The sequence below is a fragment of the Rhinoraja longicauda genome, chromosome 12, assembly GCF_053455715.1.
Source record: "Rhinoraja longicauda isolate Sanriku21f chromosome 12, sRhiLon1.1, whole genome shotgun sequence".
NCBI lineage: Eukaryota > Metazoa > Chordata > Chondrichthyes > Rajiformes > Arhynchobatidae > Rhinoraja > Rhinoraja longicauda.
The window spans coordinates 39977137-39998086 of NC_135964.1; the positions used below are offsets into that span (position 1 = coordinate 39977137).

General features: G+C 43.5%; 1 protein-coding gene across 1 annotated transcript in view; it reads left to right on the forward strand.

Annotated features, from left to right (window-relative positions):
* The first annotated feature begins 6502 nt into the window (after window positions 1-6502).
* Window positions 6503-20950, forward strand: part of LOC144598953 (zinc finger protein 654-like) — a 59150-nt gene continuing 44702 nt past the window's right edge. The window contains exons 1-2 of the mRNA XM_078409602.1: window positions 6503-6628; window positions 14294-14439. Coding sequence (XP_078265728.1) covers window positions 6503-6628; window positions 14294-14439 — 272 coding nt within the window. The remainder of the gene's footprint in view (window positions 6629-14293; window positions 14440-20950) is intronic.

The following is a 20950-nucleotide window of genomic DNA, read 5'->3' on the forward strand; positions in this document are numbered from 1 at the left end:
CCCCAAAACACAGTCCAACAATAAAAGCATTAAATAGGCATTCAAATTACCCAACCCCAAAAACACACAAAAAAGAAACATCCATCAAAGAAACATCCATCACAGTGAGTCTCCTCCAGTCCTCTCCTCACTGTGATGGAAGGCCACAATGTCTTTCCCTTCTCCTGCTGTCCTCGCCCGCAGTCAGGTTGTTGTGGTTGGAGGCCGCACCGGACGGTCCACAGCGGGCCAAGCCCAAGGCGAGTCGCAGCCGCTCCCGCAGCCTCCGAAGACGGCCGGCTCCGCCGATGATAAGTCCGATCCGGGGCGGGCGAACACGCTGCTGCTGCCGCTGTTGCTGCACGTCGGGGCGGTCGTGGCTCCCGACATTGAAGCCTCCGCCCAGCAGAGAAATATCCCGCGGCATATTTTAGGCCGCGCCGGACGGTGAAATGTCCGCGACCCAAGCCCCGTGATCCGGGGCGGGCGAACACGCTGCCGCTGCCGGAGCTCCCGATGTCGGCATCCACGCGGCCCGAGCCTAAGGCGAGTCGCAGCCGCTCCCGCAGCCTCCGAAGACGGCCGGCTCCGGTGATGGTAAGTCCGATCCGCGGGCTCTGCGAACCAGAGCCCTGGAGGCCGCCAGCTCCAGGAGTTGGGCCGATGGTAGGCCGCAGCAGGAACGGAGACACCACCCAGAAAACAAAGGTCGGGTCTCCGTTCGGAAGGGACACATATTTACAATGTTACAGTTCCCCCCTCCCCCCCACATACACACATAGTACACAAACACAAAAACACCACATCACAACTACAATTAAGACAAAAAAACCAACAAAAACACAAAGACAAATGGACCGCAGGTGAGCAGCAGGTGAGCCTTCAAAGTCTGCAATCATAAAGTTGGATCGTTAGGATTTATTCCTCCATGAAGGAACTGCAATTGTGGGCTTTGATTTTGCAAAACAATGGCTCTAATTACTGACCGTAGGCAATTTTACAGATAAATGTCTGGTGAAGTCAAGCCTGTGGATTTACCCATTCGTGGTCCCAGCTACTGTCACACTTCAGTTTAAATGACTCTGACATCCAGCAATAGTGATGCCATAGAACAAATTCATGAGCCAACCACACTAAAGAATTACCATAGGCAACAAATAGAAATGTTAAAAAATATGATTTTCTAATGAAAATTTCAAACACAAAATATAGATTGGAAACTACTCACCTTCAGAAATAAATCACGGTTTCAATTAAAGTGGTATGGAAGTCACACGCAGGCTGAAAATAATAAATCCCCTGGGTTAGATATTAAAAAGATTACTTTGAGCGTCTAGCTCAGAGAGAAGGGAGATATTAATAATCATCACGAGGGCTTTCATCATTAGAATATGGGTAGATTGGAAAGGTTAGATTAATATGGTGATATAACTAAAAAAGGTTCTTTAAAGTCAGACAATCACAGATCTATCAGTCATAATTTTATACAAAATAATGGATTAGGTGTACATTTGAGAAATACCTTCACAACAAAATCTGTGCATCAGCCATTGCTCAGTTAATATGATGCTCTCCTTAGTATCATAAGGTCATGGCCTGAAAATCCACTCGAGAGATTTGAGGAAGTGATTAGTCCAATATTTCAGTACAGTATTGATGAATGTTGTATTATTGAAGTATGCTCTTTGGGCTAATAATAAACAGACAAATGTCACTCTTGCTAAAATCCAGACACGGACGAAAGTCTAATTCCACTCAGGCAGCTGGGAAAGGTAACTTCAAGTAATTAACGAAATCTGGAACATTAAACCAAGAAACTACCGTTAATGATTTTTTTAAAATCCCACGGTTCACAAAGGTTCCCCAGGGAAGAAAATATGACCCTACACAACCTTGGAAATTCTGCCACATAATTAACTTAATTGCCCACTAAAATGGACCATCGAGCCACAATATTTAAAGCTAGGCAGAGATATGGAATAAACACTAGTTACCGATGATGCATTATTCCATGCACAAATAAAATGACAGACAACCTTCCAGTCCCTTCCTGCTGAAGTCAAAATGAACCATTTGTATTATTTTAAATGTGTGATGCCAGCTCACGGAGTTAATAATCATGTTGTGAACTTATAGCAAATGACTATTTGTGGCATCTTTCTTCAGTTTAGTTTAGTTTAGTTTAGAGATACACCATGGAAACAAATCCTTCACTCCACCAGGTCCACGCCGACCATCGATCACCCCTTCTCCCTTTTTCTATGTTACCCCTCTTCCTCAACCTCTTCATACACACTAGGGGCAATTTACAGATTCCAATTAATCTACATACCCACATGTCTTTGGGATATGAGAGGAAACCAGTGCACACAGAGGAAACCCACACGATCACAGGGCAAACATTGCAAATTTCACTGAGGTGAGAATCGAACTTGGGTCTCTGGAGCTGTGAGGCAAGATGTGACAACTCTCATCTTGTTTATCAGCATCAACTTGTGACATTTTATCAAAGGCCTTCTGCAAATCCAAATAAACAACATCTACTGACTCTCCTTTGTCTATCCTGCTATTTACTTCCTCAAAGAATGCCAACAGATTTGTCACACAAGATCTCCCCTTCACAAAACCTTTGGGTGACTTTGGCCTATTTTATCATGTGCTTCTAAGTACTCGGAAACCTCATCCTCCACAATGGACTCCAACAGACAATTGATAAAGTTGCACTCATTAGGTGGCCAATTAATTGAAAGCTATTGGAATTTAAGGCATGATTGAAGTATTGCTTAGAGTGAACCTGATGGTACAATTTGCAATACCAGGTGATAGATAGTGTTGAATAAAATACCCCCAAATTTAGGATTGGAGCTAATACAGTTTCCAATATACATCATTGCCTTTGGTTCTTAATGCAAATTGATTTAAATTTGCAGAAGATTGAAACTAAGAGTTGCAGTGTCGTCAAAAGGAATTACTGAGAAACTAAAAATGAGCTGAACAATATATGTGAGTGGGATCAGCGATTTGATTCAGAATCTGATGCACATATTAAGGATTATAGAGTAATATACTGGACCAAGTGGACCCGTTGGGTTTCCTGCATTGGTGCAGCACCCTCTTTCCCCATCCCCCTCCCCTCCCCCTTCCCCCTCCCCCTTCCCCCTCCTCCTTCCCCCTCCCCCTTCCCCCTCCCCTTCCCCCTCCCCCTTCCCCCTCCCCCTTCCCCCTCCCCCTCCCCCTTCCCCCTCCCCCTTCTCTCCCCTTCCCCTCTCCCCTTCCCCTCTCCCACCCCCTCCCTCTCACCCGTCCCCCCTCCCTACCCCCTCTCCCTACCCCCTCCCCTCCTCTCTCCTCCTCCTCCCCTCTCCCACTCCCTCTCCCACTCCCCCTCCCCCCTCCCCTCCCCCCACCCCTCCCCTCCCCCATCCCCCCTCCCCTCTCCCCCTCCCCCGCCCCTCTCCCCCTCCCTTCCCCACCTCCCCTCCCCCTCTCCCCTCCCTACCCCCTCCCCCTCCCTACGCCCCTCCCCTCTCCCCCCTCCCCCCTTCTCTCCTCCCCTTCCACCCTCCCCCCTTCCCCCCGTTCCCCTCTCCCCTCCCCCTCATCCCCTCATCCTCTCCCCTCCCCCCTCCTGTCCCTCCCGTCTCCCCCTCCCCCTCCCACCTCCCCCCGAGAGGAAAATCTTCTCCATTAGTTGGAGAAATTCAGTCTGGATTATTACCCCACTCAGTCAGTCTGAACAATGGAAACTGTGTTGTAAACTGCTATCAAATGTCACCTACTCACCAATGCTCTGTTTTAGGCTTGGCCAGAAATATTGACTGCAGATCTCGTCTCGGGTTTGGTCCAAACATGGATCAAAGAGTTTCATTCTAGAGGCATTCTTCAGGAGAAAAACATTTCCAGCATAGGTTCATAAGATCTAGGAGCAGAATAAGGCTATTCAGCTCATCATGTCTACTTCACCATTCAATCATGGCTGATCCATCTTTCTTACTCAACCCCATTCTCCTGCTCTCTTCCCATATCCCCAGACACATTTACTAACCAAATAAGCATCCCAGTGCTCATCAAGCCCAAAGGACTGAGTTGGGTCAGTCATGTGCACTGGATAAAGAAAATGGCTACCCAAGGATGCACTCTTATGGAGAGAGGCCACTTGGGCTTCAAGAATAGGAGCAAAAGGAGATATGGGAACTTTATGATGAAAAGTAGGAAACTGCAACTGACGACAATTGAATGGTGACAGTGGTTCTGCATAAGAACGTGTGACCATCACTAAGTGAATTTCAACAGCTTCACAATAACACGTACAAGGTGACAGAACTTTAAAATTACCTACGTCATTAAGCACTTGTAGGATGTCACACACTTTTTTATCTACAAAATTGAATTATTTTGGTCAAATATAGAAATGCCCGAAAGGACAGGGCCCCAATGTAGTTCGATACCTGACTATCAATTTTGTTGACAAAAGAGCACTAATTAGCTAGAAGGAAGATGGCATGGGAACAACACACAGATGTTACTGTTGCACTTTCATGTTTCCTAATATAAAATATTTGGGGAGGGCAGAAAAAGTTACAATTGCATTTTGACTGTGGTTTACTAGCTATCCACTCCACCGTCCAAGCAATAAACAAGTCTACAATCTCCACAACACAATCCAGCTAGAAATGTTAGCCATTGGAGAAGCAAGAGAGTCCGGATGCTGGAATCCAGAGCAAAAAACAAACTGATGGAGGAATTTGATGGGTCAGGCAGCAACTAGGATAGAGCTCCAAAGGCTAGTGGAATCAAGGGATATGGGGAGAAGGCAGGCCAAGGTTACTGATCGTAGATGATCAGCCATAATCACAATGAATGGCGGTGCTGGCTCGAAGGGCCAAATGGCCTCCTCCTGCACCTATTTTCTATGTTTCTAACTATGGAGGCAGAAAGAAAGTCAACATTTTGGGTGGAGACCCTGCATGATGAGTGATGAGTAATGAGGAGAGATAAAGGTGAAATTGGGGATAATGGGCAGGAGGAGCCAGGTGGTGGGAAGGGAGAGTGGAAATAGAGATGAAGGCTGGAAAGAGACATGGACTGCAGATTCTGGATTTGATAAGTAGGGAAAGTAATACGTGGAACCAGATAAGGGAGGTATGATGGACAAAGGCAACCAGCAGATATATATAGGGGATCCAATGGGTTAAGTTGTGAATGCAGGGCAGAAGGTGGGCAGGGGGAGAGAAGCTGGATAACGAGTAGCTGGGATGGCGTTTAGAACGACATTGAGTGAGAGTACCTGGGTGGATCAGGAGAGAGAAAGGAACCCAAGGGGTCTGGGCAGAATGTGAAGTAATGTTCTAATTTATGATTTGGTCTCCCTCTGGCAATGGAGAAGGTCGAGGACAGGTCAGTGTGGGAGGAGGAATAGACATAACTACCTCCTCTGACAGCTCATTCCCTCCAACGCCTTCAGGTGGGCTGCAGGAAGTGCCCCAGGGACAGAAAGATGGCCAGACGAGAAATGGGACCGGTCCCGGGAACTGCTCCGGTACATCGAGCGCATGGGCCGACTGGATTTTGGACTTTGAATAATGGCATTAAAAATGGCGGTGCCCGCATGTGTAATATATGCAAAACGAATTTCACTGTGCAGTTGCACATAGTTATAGAGTCACCCTCCAACATGTCCCATCTGCACTAATCCCATCTGCCTGCATTTGGCCCATATCACTCTAAACCTGTCCTATCCATGTACTTGTCTAATTGTTTCTTAAACATTGCAATAGTCCCTGCCTCAACTACCTCATCCAGCAGCTCGTTCCATAGACCCACCATCCTTTGTGTGAAAAAGTTACCTCCTAGATTCCTATTAAATTTTTTCCCCTTCACCTGAAACTTATGTGACATAAGTGACAAAGTAATAAAAGAGCTATATGACCATATATATATATATATGGTCAATAGCGCTTTATTTGTATAAATATATTTGGTCAATAGCTTTTTATTTGTCACATAAGTTTATATGTATATAAACTATAAATTATATGTATATAAACTATATACATATAAGTTTATATGTATACAAACTTATATTTGTAACTGTTTATGTATGTGCTGTTATGTTTGTGTGCCATTGTATGTTTGTTCTTAGTACCTGAACTGATGTACAGCACTTTGGTCAATGTGGGTTGTTTTTAAATGTGCTATACAAATAAAATTGACTTGACATAAGTATATACAGTATATATACACATTTACACCCACCACCCATTGCTTTGCTTCCTTTTATGGTGGTCAATGATTACTGGCTGTTACAGATGTCAATCACCGGCCGAACCGCTCTCTCGACCCGCGGAACTGGGGTACAAAGCGTCACGGAGTCTGTGACGTGCACGGCGAGAGGAACCAATGGGAACGCGCGGAGGGGAGGAGAGGGGGCGGGTCACCGTTGGCACGTACGAGCTGGGGAACGTGCGTGGCGGTGACGCAAACGCGTCCGTGCGTCGTGGACGCGCAGGTAGGGGGGAGAAGCATGGCGGAAGACGAGGAGTTAGAGGGAGCGAGTCTGAGTAAAGAACTGGAATACATCGACAACGAGCTGCGGACGGCCCTGGGTCTCACCTCCGCGTCCAACGAGTATTGCCTGAAGTTCTGTCGAGTGAGTGGCCTCTCTGCACGGGGGTTTAATTTGGGATATGGGGGGAGGGGCTTTGCTGGGGAGGAACCCAGGACCTAGTGGTGTTGGAGTGAGAGCTACTGACAGCCCCCCAACACCCCTCCCGCCCTTTACACAGCGAGGCCAAAGTTGCAGCACTTGATCTGCCTTGTCCCTGGTGGGGCTGTTTCACAGTTTGACCCTTCCCTACCCACCATGTTTAACAATTAATTGTGAGAGTTGATGGATGATTTCCACATCTGAAAACTCTTCCCCCACCCCCTCCTCAACTCGATATATAGTTGCTAAGTATCTTCTGAAAGTTCTTTTGCAAGCGTGAGTTGTGATCACTCTCCCTCTTTTCAAGAGTTGTTAGATTTGAAGGGCAGCATTTAGTTGTCACAGTGCATCAACAAAGCTGCCAGGCCCATCTGAGGTGAACTGAAGTTTCGCCCGAAGATGTAATGTGGGTGTACAATTGGAAAGGGTAATCATTGGCCCATCTGTTAATTGGATTCTGGTAACTGAAGGTGGCCTGCGTCGTGAAGAGGAAGAAATGGATTGTTTTTATGACCCCGACATTTCAAACTGAAGCTAAAAATGTCATGTGAATTTAAACATGTAAATTTTTATTTCAGGTTCTACTCAACAAAATAATTTATGTCCTGACGTGGAATGTACTGTAGCCTTGTGTATGCATTTTTTTTAACCTTGTTTTTGGCTGACTACAGTTTTTGCAGGCCATTTGGGCCAACTAGGATAATATTTATACGTAGGAAAAAAACTGCAGATGCTGGATTAAATCGAAGGTAGACACAAAATGCTGGAGTAACTCAGCGGGCCAGGCAGCATCTCTGGAGAGAAGGAATGGGTGACTGTTTGGGTCGAGACCCTTCTTCAGACTGATGTCAGGGGAGGGGGTGGGACAAAGATAGGATGTAGTAGGAGACAGGAAGACTAGTGGGAGAACTGGGAAGGGGTGGGGAAAGAGAGGGACAGAGGAACTATCTGAAGTTAATGTTCATTCTGCTGGGGTGTTGACGGAGGAATTAGGAGTAGGGGATAGAGCTTTTACAGGAAACAGGGTGGGAAGAAGTGTAACTAAGGGAGTCAATAGGTTTGTAGTAGATGTTGGTTACTAGTCTGTCTGCTGTGTTGGAGATGGTGAGATCCAGAAACGGTAGGGAGATGTCGGAGATGGTCCAAGTATATTTAAGAGCAGGATGGAAATTAGTGGTGAAATTTATGAAGTCAATGAGTTCTGCATGGGTACAAGAGGTAGCACCAATGCAGTCGTCCATGTAGCGGAGGTAGAGTTCGGGGATGGGGCCAGTGTACGCCTGGAACAGGGATTGTTCGACGTACCCTACAAAGAGGCGGGCATAGCTGGGGCCTGTGCGACTGCCCATAGCTACGCCTCTGGTTTGGAGGAAGTGGGAGGAGTCAAATTAGAAGTTGTTGAGGGTAAGAACCAGCTCTGCTAGGCTGAGGAGAGTATTGGTAGATGGAGATTGGCTGGTTCTGCAGTCGAGGAAGAAACTGAGGGCTTCAAGACCCTCCTGGTGGGGGATGGAAGTGTAGAGTGACTGGACAACCATGGTATAGATGAGGGAGTGGGGGCCTGGAAACCGGAAGTTATTGAGGGGACGGAGAGCATGTGAGGTGTCTTGGATATAGGTAGGGAGGGATTTTTCTTGGATATATGTAGGGAGTGATTTGTCTTGGATATATGTAGGGAGGGATTTGTCTTGAATATATTTATGTTCTGTATGTGCTGCTTCCCAGCTGCGTACTTAGGTAAATATGGGGTGCCAGACCATCCGGCAGCAAAAAATGGAGGTAAACTATGTACATTCATAGTGTTGAGATGTAGACGCATTTCAAAAGCTATCACTCAGACACTGAGCATGACAGATAGGGCCACGGGGAGACAAAAGTAAAGGAAGATGATCTCAACATGGAAAGAAAGTGGTAAAATAAACTGATGGGGCGGTGGTTTCTAAAATGGGGAGTTTCCAGGTTTGAGAGCAATGTGATTGTAGGAGCTATTGAACAATTTGTGTCAAATATTTGCAGCATTCCACTTCCTGCCATTCCACTCTGAAATGCATTCAGAGTTAATGCAATTGTTCTTTAATGGTTCCAAAAGATGATTTTACTTGTGGTTAAGTAATCTGCAGTTAAATACAAGAATGTTAGGTATATTATAACCAAGATTTTAAGATACAATATTAGAGTGAAATGTAATTGGTGCAAATGTTCTTGCCTTGTGCTAGTTATATTTTGTGATTGTTAAGTCATGCATTTTGGTTCGATGTTGAGAAGGTACCCGATGGAATTAAGTCTTGTTGTTCGTTATGAAATGGTGTTCTTTCAGTGTGAAAGAACCAAATTAATCTTTCATGTTGTGGAGAATTGTGTCACTGAACCTTTCACCTAATAACCACAGAATTACCCGAGGATGTGTTAAGTGCTGAACTACTATCTACGCATCGGTGACCCTCGGACTATCCTTGATCAGACTTTGCTGGCTTTGCCTTGCACTAAACGTTATTCCCTTACCATATATCTGTATACCAAATGGCTCAATTGTAATCATGTTTTGCCTTTCTGCTGACTGGTTAGCACACAACAACAGGTTAAATCGTTGGGTATTAATAGTGCGGTTGCAAGATGGATTCAACAATGGCTGAATGGGAGATACCAGAGGGTAATGGTTGACAATTGTATGTCAGGTTGGAGGCCAGTGTCTAGTGGAGTGCCCCAAGGATCTGTGTTGGGTCCACTGTTGTTTGTCATTTACATTAATGATCTGGATGATGGTGTGGCAAATTGGATTAGTAAATATGCAGATGATACTAAGATAGGTGGAGTAGTTGATAGTGAGGTAGATTTTCAAAGTCTACAGAGAGACTTGGGCCTTTTGGAAGGGTGGGCTGAAAGATGGCAGATGGAGTTTAATGCTGATAAGTGTGAGGTGCTGCATTTTGGTAGGACAAATCAAAATAGGACGTACAGGGTAAATGGTAGGGAATTGAGGAATGCAGTGGAACAGAGGGATCTGGGAATAACTGTGCATTGTTCCCTGAAGGTGGAATCTCATGTGGATAGGGTGGTGAAGAAGGCGTTTGGGATGCTTGCCTTTATAAATCAGAGCATCGAGTATAGAAGTTGGGATATAATGTTGAAATTGTACAGGGCATTGGTGAGGCCGAATCTGGAGTATGGTGTGCAGTTCTGGTCGCCAAATTATAGGAAGGATGTCGACAAAATGGAGAGGGTACAGAGGAGATTTACTAGAATGTTGCCTGGGTTTCAGCACTTAGGCTACAGAGAGAGGTTGAATAGGTTGGGTCTTTATTCTTTGGAGCGTAGAAGGTTGAGGGGGGACTTGATAGAGGTTTTTAAAATTTTGAGAGGGACGGACAGAGTTGACGTGGGTAGGCTTTTCCCTTTGAGAGTGGGGAAGATTCCAACAAGGGGACATAGCTTCAGAATTGAGGGACAAAGGTATATCATATCATATATCATATCATATATCTACAGCCGGAAACAGGCCTTTTCGGCCCTCCAAGTCCGTGCCGCCCAGTGATCCCCGTACATTAACACTATCCTACACCCACTAGGGACAATTTTTTTTATTTTTTTTTACATTTACCCAGCCAATTAACCTACATACCTGTACGTCTTTGGAGGTCACGGGGAGAACGTACAAACTCCTTACAGTGCAGCACCCGTAGTCAGGATCGAACCTGTGTCTCCGGCGCTGCATTCGCTGTAAAGCAGCAACTCTACCGCTGCGCTACCGTGCCGCCCACGGGGTAACATGAGGGGGAACTTCTTTACTCAGAGGGTTGTGGCTGTATGGAATGGGCTTCCGGTGGAAGTGGTGGAGGCTGGCTCGATTTTATTATTTAAGAGTAAATTGGATAGGTATATGGATAGGAGGGGATTGGAGGGTTATCGTCTGAGTGCAGGTAGATGAGACTAGGTCAGGGAGAATGGTCGGCGTGGACTGGTAGGGCCGGACAGGCCTGTTTCCATGCTGTAGTTGTTATATGTTATATGTTAACAAATGCTTTTCACTGTACCTCAGTGCATGTGACAATAAACTGAACAAAAATGGAAAATGCTGGAAACACTCAGCAGGTCAGGTAAATTCTATGGAAAGAGGAAGAGTCAATGTTACGGCAAAGTGTTTTGGACATGAAACATTAAGTCTATTTCTCTTTCCACATTTGCTTCTAGACATGCTTGAATGTTTGAGTTTAGTTTATTGTCACGTGTACCAAGGTACAGTGAAAAGCTTTTGTCGCGTGTTTCGTTGAATGTCCAAAGAGGTTTAAAGGTCCATCAGCTGTGGTCATTGTAAATATCATTACACGTTTAGCCCTCATCTGAAAATGCTAGTGTATATTTGCTTTATTATACCAGTGACCAATATGTCTTTCAAACCCATGTTGATTTTTATTGTCTATTGGCTTAAATGATTGTGTACCTTTTATTTTGAAAAGCAGATATGTTTTGATTACATTTTAACTTTTCACGGATAGCTCATGATTGATGTTAAACTTGAATTGTGCATATCCAATGACATTTACCCCCAGAGTTGCAATTTTCTGTTCATGAGCCAATATGACTTTGGAATAGAAAATTAAAATAATAAAGCAAATAATGTCGCTCTTTATTTTGGGGGGGGTAAATGGGCAAAATAAACTAACAAGCAATATAAATAATTGAATATTTCAAATAAATATAAGGTTGATGCCAGCATTTGCAGTTTAAATGGGGAGATTTGTGGCCTGATTGTCTTGAATAGGCATGGCTCCTTTGGAAATATCCATATCCTGAATCATTCCTGCTGGTAAGTTGGTAAGCTGCAATGTGGCATTGTGGCACACAAAGGGCAGAGTAGAATATATGGATATCATTCCGCAGCCCAGTCACTCAAAGTACAGTGGGATTTGTGTGACTGCCTGTCGGCAGGGTAAGGGAAAGCACCTAATTACAGAATCGGATAGTGCACCACAGTGATGATGCGAAGAAAGTAGAAATCCAGTTAACTGGAAGAACCGTGAAAAAACAATAATGGCAGTGCAAGAAAACATATGAAAAATGGTGTACAGTAAAACATGAACTGATTGAATAGGATTGGGTATGTGAGTCCATTGAAGAGATGGGTAAGACCATAATGAATAACAAGGAAATTTCAAATTTATTCATTAAAACGTGCATCTTTTCACCTGTTGGAGGCAGCGACCAAACTACTTTGGGAACGAGAAAACTTCAAAATTAGGCACAAGGAGGAAGTCCATAAGATTTTATATTTAATAAAAATATTAAATATAAGAAAACTCAAGATAAACAAACCTTCAGGTCCTGATGGTTTGTAGACTACGATGTTTCAAGGAAAACTACAGTAAATTTAGAGTGTTATTTTTAATTTTCTAAAGTGATCCATTTCAATGAATTTGGCTTTTGGATTTGATCTTTTCGATGCCAGGTTCACCATCTGGCATACCTGGTTTATGTACCCCCCTCCCCTTTAAATTTACTGGGCCCCATTTCTGGCACTCCGCTTAAATCCACCTGGTATCCACCAAATGTATTATTTAACTGTATAACATCTTTGATACAAAGTGAATTAAAAGTCTGTGTTAATAGGAATGCTGTGAATTTGTCTGGAAAATCTGTCAGTCTGCTACCATTAAAGTTCCAAATATGCAGGGTTGTTGGAGTTTTACTGTACCGCTATAGTTTAAGAAGTGGGAGGAAGCCAGATGAGGAAACTTCAGACCTGTCAGTTTGCCAGCAGTTATGGAAAAGTAGTTATTGAACTCTAGAGGCACAGTAACTGAGTAGTACTTAAATGCATACCCAATGATCAAAAAACAGCATGGATTTGTGAAGATTGTTATTTCTGACAAATTCTGGTTGGAATTTTGAGCATGTCATTAATGTGTTTACAAGACATGTCCAATGACGTCTTTAATTAAAAACCCTCAAAGTGCTGGAAACCCTCACTCAGCAAGTCGGATAGTATCAGAGGACAGAAAAATGGAGTTCAGGGTTGGTCAATTGGTCAAAGGGCCGGTAACGTTTCTGGTCAAGGGTTCATTGTCAGACCTCATCCATTGATGTCTACATGGATTTTCAGAAGGCAAGTGAAAAGCTTCCGCTTTAAAAATATATGGGTTAGAAGTAATGTAGTTTGGAGGTGTGTAGGTATGGAGTGTCACAGTTGTGGTAGCTAGTAGAGCTGCTCTCTCACAGCATTGGTTCAGCCCTAAACTTTGTTGGTTCAGTCCTTTCTTACAGCTGTGTTCAGCCCTAAACTCTGGTGTGTGAGTTTGCGTCGTCTCCCCCTGCATGCATGAGTTTCTACCAGGTGCTTTGGTTTCCTCCGACATCGCAAAGACATATGGGTTCATAAATTGCTCTGCGTGTGTGTGTGCATGCACATGTGTGTGTGTGACAGAATCTGAGGGGTATTGTGAATGTAGGATAATAAAGTGATATTTGTAAAATTGAGTTCTTGAAAGACAGCACATGCTTAATGAGTCGAGGGCCATGGAGTAATTCCATGTTGTACTCTTATTCAGTAACCTTATAACTGTGCTAATAATTATTTGTGTGGACAAAGGGACAGAAGTCAAGAGGTTGCTTGTCACGCTATATAACAATGACTGAAGTGAAGCAAAGATGAATTGTAAATTGAAGTTTTCAGATAATGAAACCTTGTTGATGGGAGGTGGAAATTACATTTTAAAAATATAGACTCAGTTAATGTGCAGGAGAATCATAATTGGAATTTAACATGGGGAAGCAAGATGTTGTCTCGGTCTGGATCTGAGTTAAGATGAATAATGTTACTTTTTTATTGTCGAGGTTAATAATTGTGGAGGTACATGACGATTTGAATATACAATGCATTAGATAATCAAAAAGCTCATGGAATGTTTGCCTTTAAATGTGATAGGTGTGGCTTATCAAAGTATGGAAGCAATTTTTCTGCTTGATGTCGCTTCTATATCCTCTGCTTGCCTCTTATCATCCTTGCAACCACACGTGTTCTTGCAGGTCTAAATGAGCTCATGGCCTTGCTGCCACAGCCCGTCTCCTGAAGCAAAGCATTTTGATTGCTGGTAGCCTTGGATAGATAGCAGGCTCTTTACCCTTACTGCCATCTGACAGCTTGCTCTGTCGAAGGCCAATAAAACATTTTTAAACTTTTTTTAAATGAAAGAAGTTATTTAAGTGGTACAATCTTAATTTTTTTAATTAGTTCATACAATCTAATTATAGACAATGGGAGGCATTTCCTGTACTTTTCAATCTAGGTCAGTAACTCAATTAAATGAATGGAATTGTGATATTTCCAGCTATAACTTGCCTTAAGCTGAGGGGTCAGATGTCAAGTGCATGTCGCCCCTCAACTCAGTGTCACTGAACTCTTTCTTTGGGTGTGTTAAGTTGAGCACTGGAGTGGGAGATTAAATTTTGTAACCTGAAAGCCATATGTCCAATTTAATGTTTTGCTAATTTCTATATTTGAGATCAACTGAATTGTAAAGTGTAAAAATAAAGATTTGCATTTTATCTAGAAACTGATGCAAAAAGTAGCCGGCACAGAAATCAGCAGATAACCTTCTGCCTTCTCTCAAACAGGTAACTGAATGGCATGCTGGAAAATGGCAGGTGCCTTTGCCACTACTTCAAGTGCTTAAAAATGCTATTTGCTGTTTTACCAAAGCAAGACCACTTCTCGCTGCAGAATGTGAACATGTCCAATATGTCTTGAGCCGGCTGGCTTTGTAAGTAGCTTTTAATTAATCTATTTTAGTATCTGGCTTAAACATATTACGATCATTACAGTAAAACTCTGTTAAATTGCTACAGTAGAGACTTTGGTGATGTTTACCTGAATGATTATATGATCTATTGGATGTTATTTCTTGTAATATCCCAAAACGCTTTTAATTCTTCTTTTTGAGCTGTTGCCCAGTACAGGTCCACCACCAATTTTCCAGAATTTTCTTTAATGCAGACGAGATTATGAGAGCCCACTTGAAATCCACCCCCTCCCCCCAAGACTTCTGCGGCTAATTGGCATGTCAAATATGTCTCCTGCCAGGACTCTGGAACTCCGGCCGGCCAGTGCCGGTAGATCCATGCCTATAGCCAACATCCAAGGCCAACTTTGCGGGCCAGTATTGCGGGTCCCCGATGGCCTCGGCAGACCGTTTTGTACCGTTTGACTTTTCGTGACCTCTGTTGGTCTGGCAAAACCTGATTATCTAGCAAGTCTCTGGAACCAAGGTGCTGGAAAATCTGTGGTGAATCTACAGTGTAAATTTTGTAGTGGATCCGGATGAGTTTAAAGGGAGAGTAAAATAAAAGACTCGGGTGAGTTTCATGGGAAACATCTTCCAGTGAGAAAGATGTCAATCTGCTTATCGGAGTTTTACTGTCAGTAGCTTACAGTGAAACTGCAGTTGGTAAATATTATCTCTTTTGTATATAGTAGCTAGAGTATCTTTTTGTCTGCAAATTGATTGTGCAAGACACATTCTATGTGGCTGAGAACTGTTCATATGCCTGTGTTGCGGTGTGTTCATGGGACTATTGATCCCATTATTTTCTCCTTATGTCTCCGCCCAATCTGTAATTTCCTTTGGTAATTATTGTGTTGATAGTATGAACAGTTGTCTACCAGACCTTCTGGGATGTCTATTTGGAAGTGCGCAGGATCTGTGACCTTGCTATTTTCACTGTTCCTTTGGGGGATTATCATATATATTTCCTAATTTCTTTAACCTGATAACATGTTATGCATCCTATAAATCTGGAGGCACTATTGTGTATGGTGTTATCTCTGGGGAAAACAGTTTAATTATGATCCCTGCAATTTAGTTTGTGGCTGTTCTTGTGAATGAAAATCAGTAAAATTACCAAATTATTAATTAACTTTTTAGTACATGTCAATGAAAAAAACTTGACCGGGTGTTTCAATATTTTGTGGTATTTATTTAAATATTTTACTTTGTTGTGGATTGGTTATGAAGTATTATCATAAATTTAAAATTGCCCTCCACCATGTGTGCACCTGTTCCACATACGAGGCAGTGAACTAGCGACCAGGACTAGCTTCATTAACCACCACCAATTTCCATCCTGCACTCAAATTCGCTTGGATCATCTCTGACACCTCCCTCCCCTTTCTTGATCTCACCGTTTCCATCACAGGAGGAAGACTATCGACTGATGTCTGTTATAAACCTACTGACTCCCACAACTATTCTCCGACATTATCGCCACCTCCAACGGGATCTCACCGCTAGTCACATCTTCCCATCCCCACCTCTGCAGAGAACATCTCCGCAACTCCCTGGTTAACTCATCCCTTCCCACCCAAACCTCCCCAGGTTCCTTCCCCTGCAGGAAATGCAACACCAGTCCCTATACCTCCTCCCTCGACGGGGCCCAGGGACCCTGACAGTCGTTTCATGTTAGGCAGCGGTTCACTCACACCTTTCAACCTCATCTACTGTATCCTTTGTTCAAGGTGTGGATTCTAAAACGTTGGCGAGACCAAACGCAGACTGGGCGATCATTTTGATGAACACCTTTGCTCAGTCTGCCTGGACCTAGTTGATCTCCCGACTGCCAAACACTTTAATTCCCCTTCCCCTTTCTGCCGTAGGCCTCCTCCATTGTCAGTGAGGCCAAATGCAAATTGGAGGAACAGCATCTCATATTTCGCTTGGGCAGCTTACATCCCAGTGGTATGAGAATTGATTTCAAGTAACCCTTGCATTCCCCCCCCCCCCAACCTCTCTCCATCCCTCCCCCACCCAAGTCATACCAACTTTAAAGTTGTCTTGTTGAGTCTCATTGTCTATACTTGTTTTCACCTCGGCCGCAGCTAACAATGGCCTGTTTCCTTTATCTTTGTTACTTTTTTGCATATCTTTCATTCATTTGTTCTATATCACTGTCTATGTCTCCCATTTCCCTTTCCCCTGATCTCAGTCTGAAGAAGGTTCTCGACCCAAGACGTCACCTATTCCTTTTCTACAGAGATGCTGTCTGAACGGCTGAGTGACACCAGTTTTGCCTATCTTTGGTTTAATCCTGCAGCTGCCGTTCCTTCCTTCACAGCTACAAGAAACTACACTTATAACAGATAAAGCATAAGAATAAAGTCCACTTCTCGCTACAAAAATCTAACTGTTAGATTTTTAATTTATTAACTGAGACAAAAAAAACTAAATACAGGCTTTAAAATGGAGGCATTCAGCAGATCAGGCAAAACCGTGGAGAAACATTTAATGTTGCCTGGCATTCGGAATACTTCTAGCACTTCGTAATTTTGTTTTGATTTCCAGTGTTTGTGGTCTTTTAAAATTTTCTTTAAAATGGTTATAGTAAATTGAATATGCAGGATAATTTTGGAAGTAGGTATAATTATTGCTTTATATGAAGTACTGTTTCATGGATGACTGAAAGCCAAACAGAGGTAGATTATTCCATCTAGCACAGATGATGCATATATAAGCACATAGCAAAAGTAGGCCACAAGGCTCTTCAAGCATACTCTGCACAAATGTAACAATATTTACTTCTCAGTTCCAACTCGCTTGCAATAAAGGCCAATAAAGACGACCCCTGTTACAACCATTTGAATTGCGGAAATTCTCAATTCCCTACCGAAAAATTTGAGAAATGGAATACACTTCACTCTTTTAGAATTTATGTGAAAAAGTAAATTAGCTCAAAATGCATTTCTTAACTGTCATTTCGTGATGTCTGTGCAGATGATGCAGCTTCATGTTACAGAAAATCGCAATGTGGACTTCTGCTGGGCACAAACTCCCTGTAAGGCAGAGGTAGCCTATATGCCATTTGTATTCCTAACCACTTGTTCCAACTGCCTGAAAACTTTCTATGATCCATGCGACAAAAACTCGTTTGCCATCTTTCCCTGTTTGGATAATAGTCTGCCATCAGATTCCTCTTACCGAAATGCCTAACCTCACGCTTTGTGGAATTAAATTCCATTAGTCAACTTTTACCCACTCACTAGGCCTATATCCTTATTACAACATATCCTCCCATCTATTTTTGAGATATCAGTTGACATAGAAACACACACCTGAAAAAGGCCCAATTAATCTGGAGGACGTGCACCTCATATTTCCCTTTGGTCGCTTACACCCAATGTTGAATTCTCCACTTTTAGGTAACTCTTACAAAAAATATCTCCCTCACCCGTGACCCCGCTCTCTCCCCATCTTCACCCCCATAACCCCCCACCCTTCCACTAAAAGTTGGTTAACTAGCTCCACATGTTCTATGTATTCCTCTTGGGCTCTGACCTATCCCTAGCCAACAGACATCCTATTGGGGAATTCCCTTGACTGAGGTCATCTGATGCCAGCCCTGATTTGCCCTGTTTTTTTTTTCTTTGCTTCCAGTTTTTTTTTTCTTCCACTTCCTACTACAATGAGTCTGAAGAAGGGTTCTGACCTGAAACATCACCTATCCATTTCTGCAGAGAGGCTTCTGACCTACTGAGTTAATCTTGTGTCTGTTCATTTATACTGGTTCTGTTTCCTGTGTGAAAACCAAATTATGTGTAAACCACATTCTATTTGTCCCATTGCGTTTATTTTAGTGGATTCTTTATTTGGTTTAGTATTTTATTTTCTCCCTGATTTTTTTTAAAATTTCTGAGGGAATGTGTAAAAATGCATCTAAAAGTCTCTATTTCTCACTTGAACTCTGCCTTTCAATTAATTATGCACATATCCCACTGCCTCCACCATCTCCCATAGAAATGATGTAAAAATATGTAATGATGAGGTTCCGGTGACGTTACCTTCTTGAATGGCAGCATAAGATAATAGCTCCTCCGAAAATACTTAACTAGCCCGGTTAGTTTGCCAAATATACCATTTTTATTGAGAATAACTGGACTTGATGAAAGGGGCAAGAATGGGAAGATGAGATGTAAACAAGAAAAACAAGAAAAGTGCCGCTTAGCCACTGTTTTGGAGGAGATACGGGACTTTCGCAAAGACACAAAAGAACAGTTAATTGATATTAAAGATGAACTTACCAATGTTAATCAAAAAATAGCGGTGGCGGAGACACGGCTCCGAAAGGGTGGAAGACCGTGTGTTAAACGTGGAGCAGGTGCTGGTTAAGATGATAAAAGCGATAAACCAGCACGAAAATAAGCTACATGCCCAAAAAGGGCCATCCAGACGGGAGAATATACGGATATATAATGTTCCCGAAGGATCTGAGGGGTCGTCTATGGTGGACTTTGTGGATAGGCTACTGCAGGACACACTTGAACTTCCACCCACGATGGAGTTTCACATTGAGAGAGCGCACCGATCGCTCGCCCCAAAACCCCCTGGAGACCCAGGAGATAAACCATGATCCATAATAATCAGATTTCCCTAGCTACAAAATGAAAGAGGGGATTTTGCGCAAGGCTTGGGGAAAGAAACGAGTTTTTGAATGGGAGACTAATACACTTCGATCAAGACTACAGAAGCGAAAAGTATATTCTGAGGCGAAACGCGTGTTAAAGCAGAATAAGACCCGCTTCCGGACTGCGCTCCCCGCCAAGTTACGAGTATTCTATGATGACGAGACACGGCTGTACCAGATGTTGGATGAGGCGACCACCGACATGAGGACCAGAGGACTGCCCGTCAGAGTAACCACATCGAAAGAGAGCCTGGTTGAGCAACTGGCCTGCACTGCGTGGGAGATGATGGGAAGATTAAGACCACAGGGGACGTCTGAGGAGCAGAAGAAGGACATCGTGGAGAGACTACGGGTCTTCAGAAGACAGCCTCCATCTTTAGAAGAGCTTTAAGTTATAAATAACTTTTAAAATGTAGGAGAGAGAAACTGAACTAAAAAGTCGATGGTGCTTTATTTCATCTGTTATGTTTAAAAAGGGAGGGAGAGAGAAAACGGGGAATTATAGACCAGTTAGCCTAACATCGGTAGTGGGGAAAATGCTAGAGTCAGTTATTAAAGATGTGATAGCATCACATTTGGAAAGTGGTGAAATCATCGGACAAAGTCAGCATGGATTTACCAAAGGCAAATCATGTCTGACGAATCTTATAGAATTTTTCGGGGATGTAACTAGTAGAGTGGATAAGGGAGAACCAGTCGATGTGTTATATCTGGACTTTCAGAAGGCCTTCGACAAGGTCCCACATAGGAGATTGGTGTACAAACTTAAAGCACACGGTATTGAGGGTTCAGTTTTGAGGTGGATAGAAAATTGGTTGGCGGACAGGAAGCAAAGAGTAGGAATAAACGGGTCCTTTTCGGAATGGCAGGCAGTGACTAGTGGGGTACCACAAGGCTCAGTGCTGGGACCCCAGTTATTTACAGTGTATATTAATGATTTGGACGAGGGAATTGAATGCAACATCTCTAAGTTTGCGGATGACACGAAGCTGGGGGGCAGTGTTAGCTGTGAGGAGGATGCTAAGAGGCTGCAACGTGACTTGGATAGGTTAGGTGAGTGGGCAAATGCATGGCAGATGCAGTATAATGTGGATAAATGTGAGGCTATCCACTTTGGCGGCAAGAACAGGAAAGCAGAGTATTACCTGAATGGTGACCGATTGGGAGAAGGGGAGATGCAACGTGACCTGGGTGTCATGGTGCACCAGTCATTGAAAGCAAGCATGCAGGTGCAGCAGGCAGTGAAGAAAGCGAATGGTATGTTGGCATTCATAGCAAGAGGATTTGAGTCAGGGAGGTTCTGCTGCAGTTGTACAGGGCCTTGGTGAGACCGCACCTGGAGTATTGTGTGCAGTTTTGGTCTCCTAACCTGAGGAAAGACGTTCTTGCCTTAGAGAGAGTACAGAGAAGGTTCACCACATTAATCCCTGGGATGGCGGGACTTGCATATGAGGAAAGACTGGATAGACTGGGCTTGTACTCGCTGGAATTTAGAAGACTGAGGGGGGATCTTATAGATACATATAAAATTCTTAAGGGGTTGGAGAGGCTAGATGCGGGAAGATTGTTCCCGATGTTGGGGGAGTCCAGAACCAGGGGTCACAGCTTAAGGATAAGGGGGAAGTCTTTTAGGACCGAGATGAGAAAACATTTCTTCACACAGAGAGTGGTGAGTCTGTGGAATTCTCTGCCACAGAAGGTAGTTGAGGCCAGTTCATTGGCTATATTTAAGAGGGAGTTAGATGTGGCCCTTTTTGCTAAAGGGATCAGGGGGTATGGAGAGAAGGCAGGTACAGGCTACTGAGCTGGATGATCAGCCAT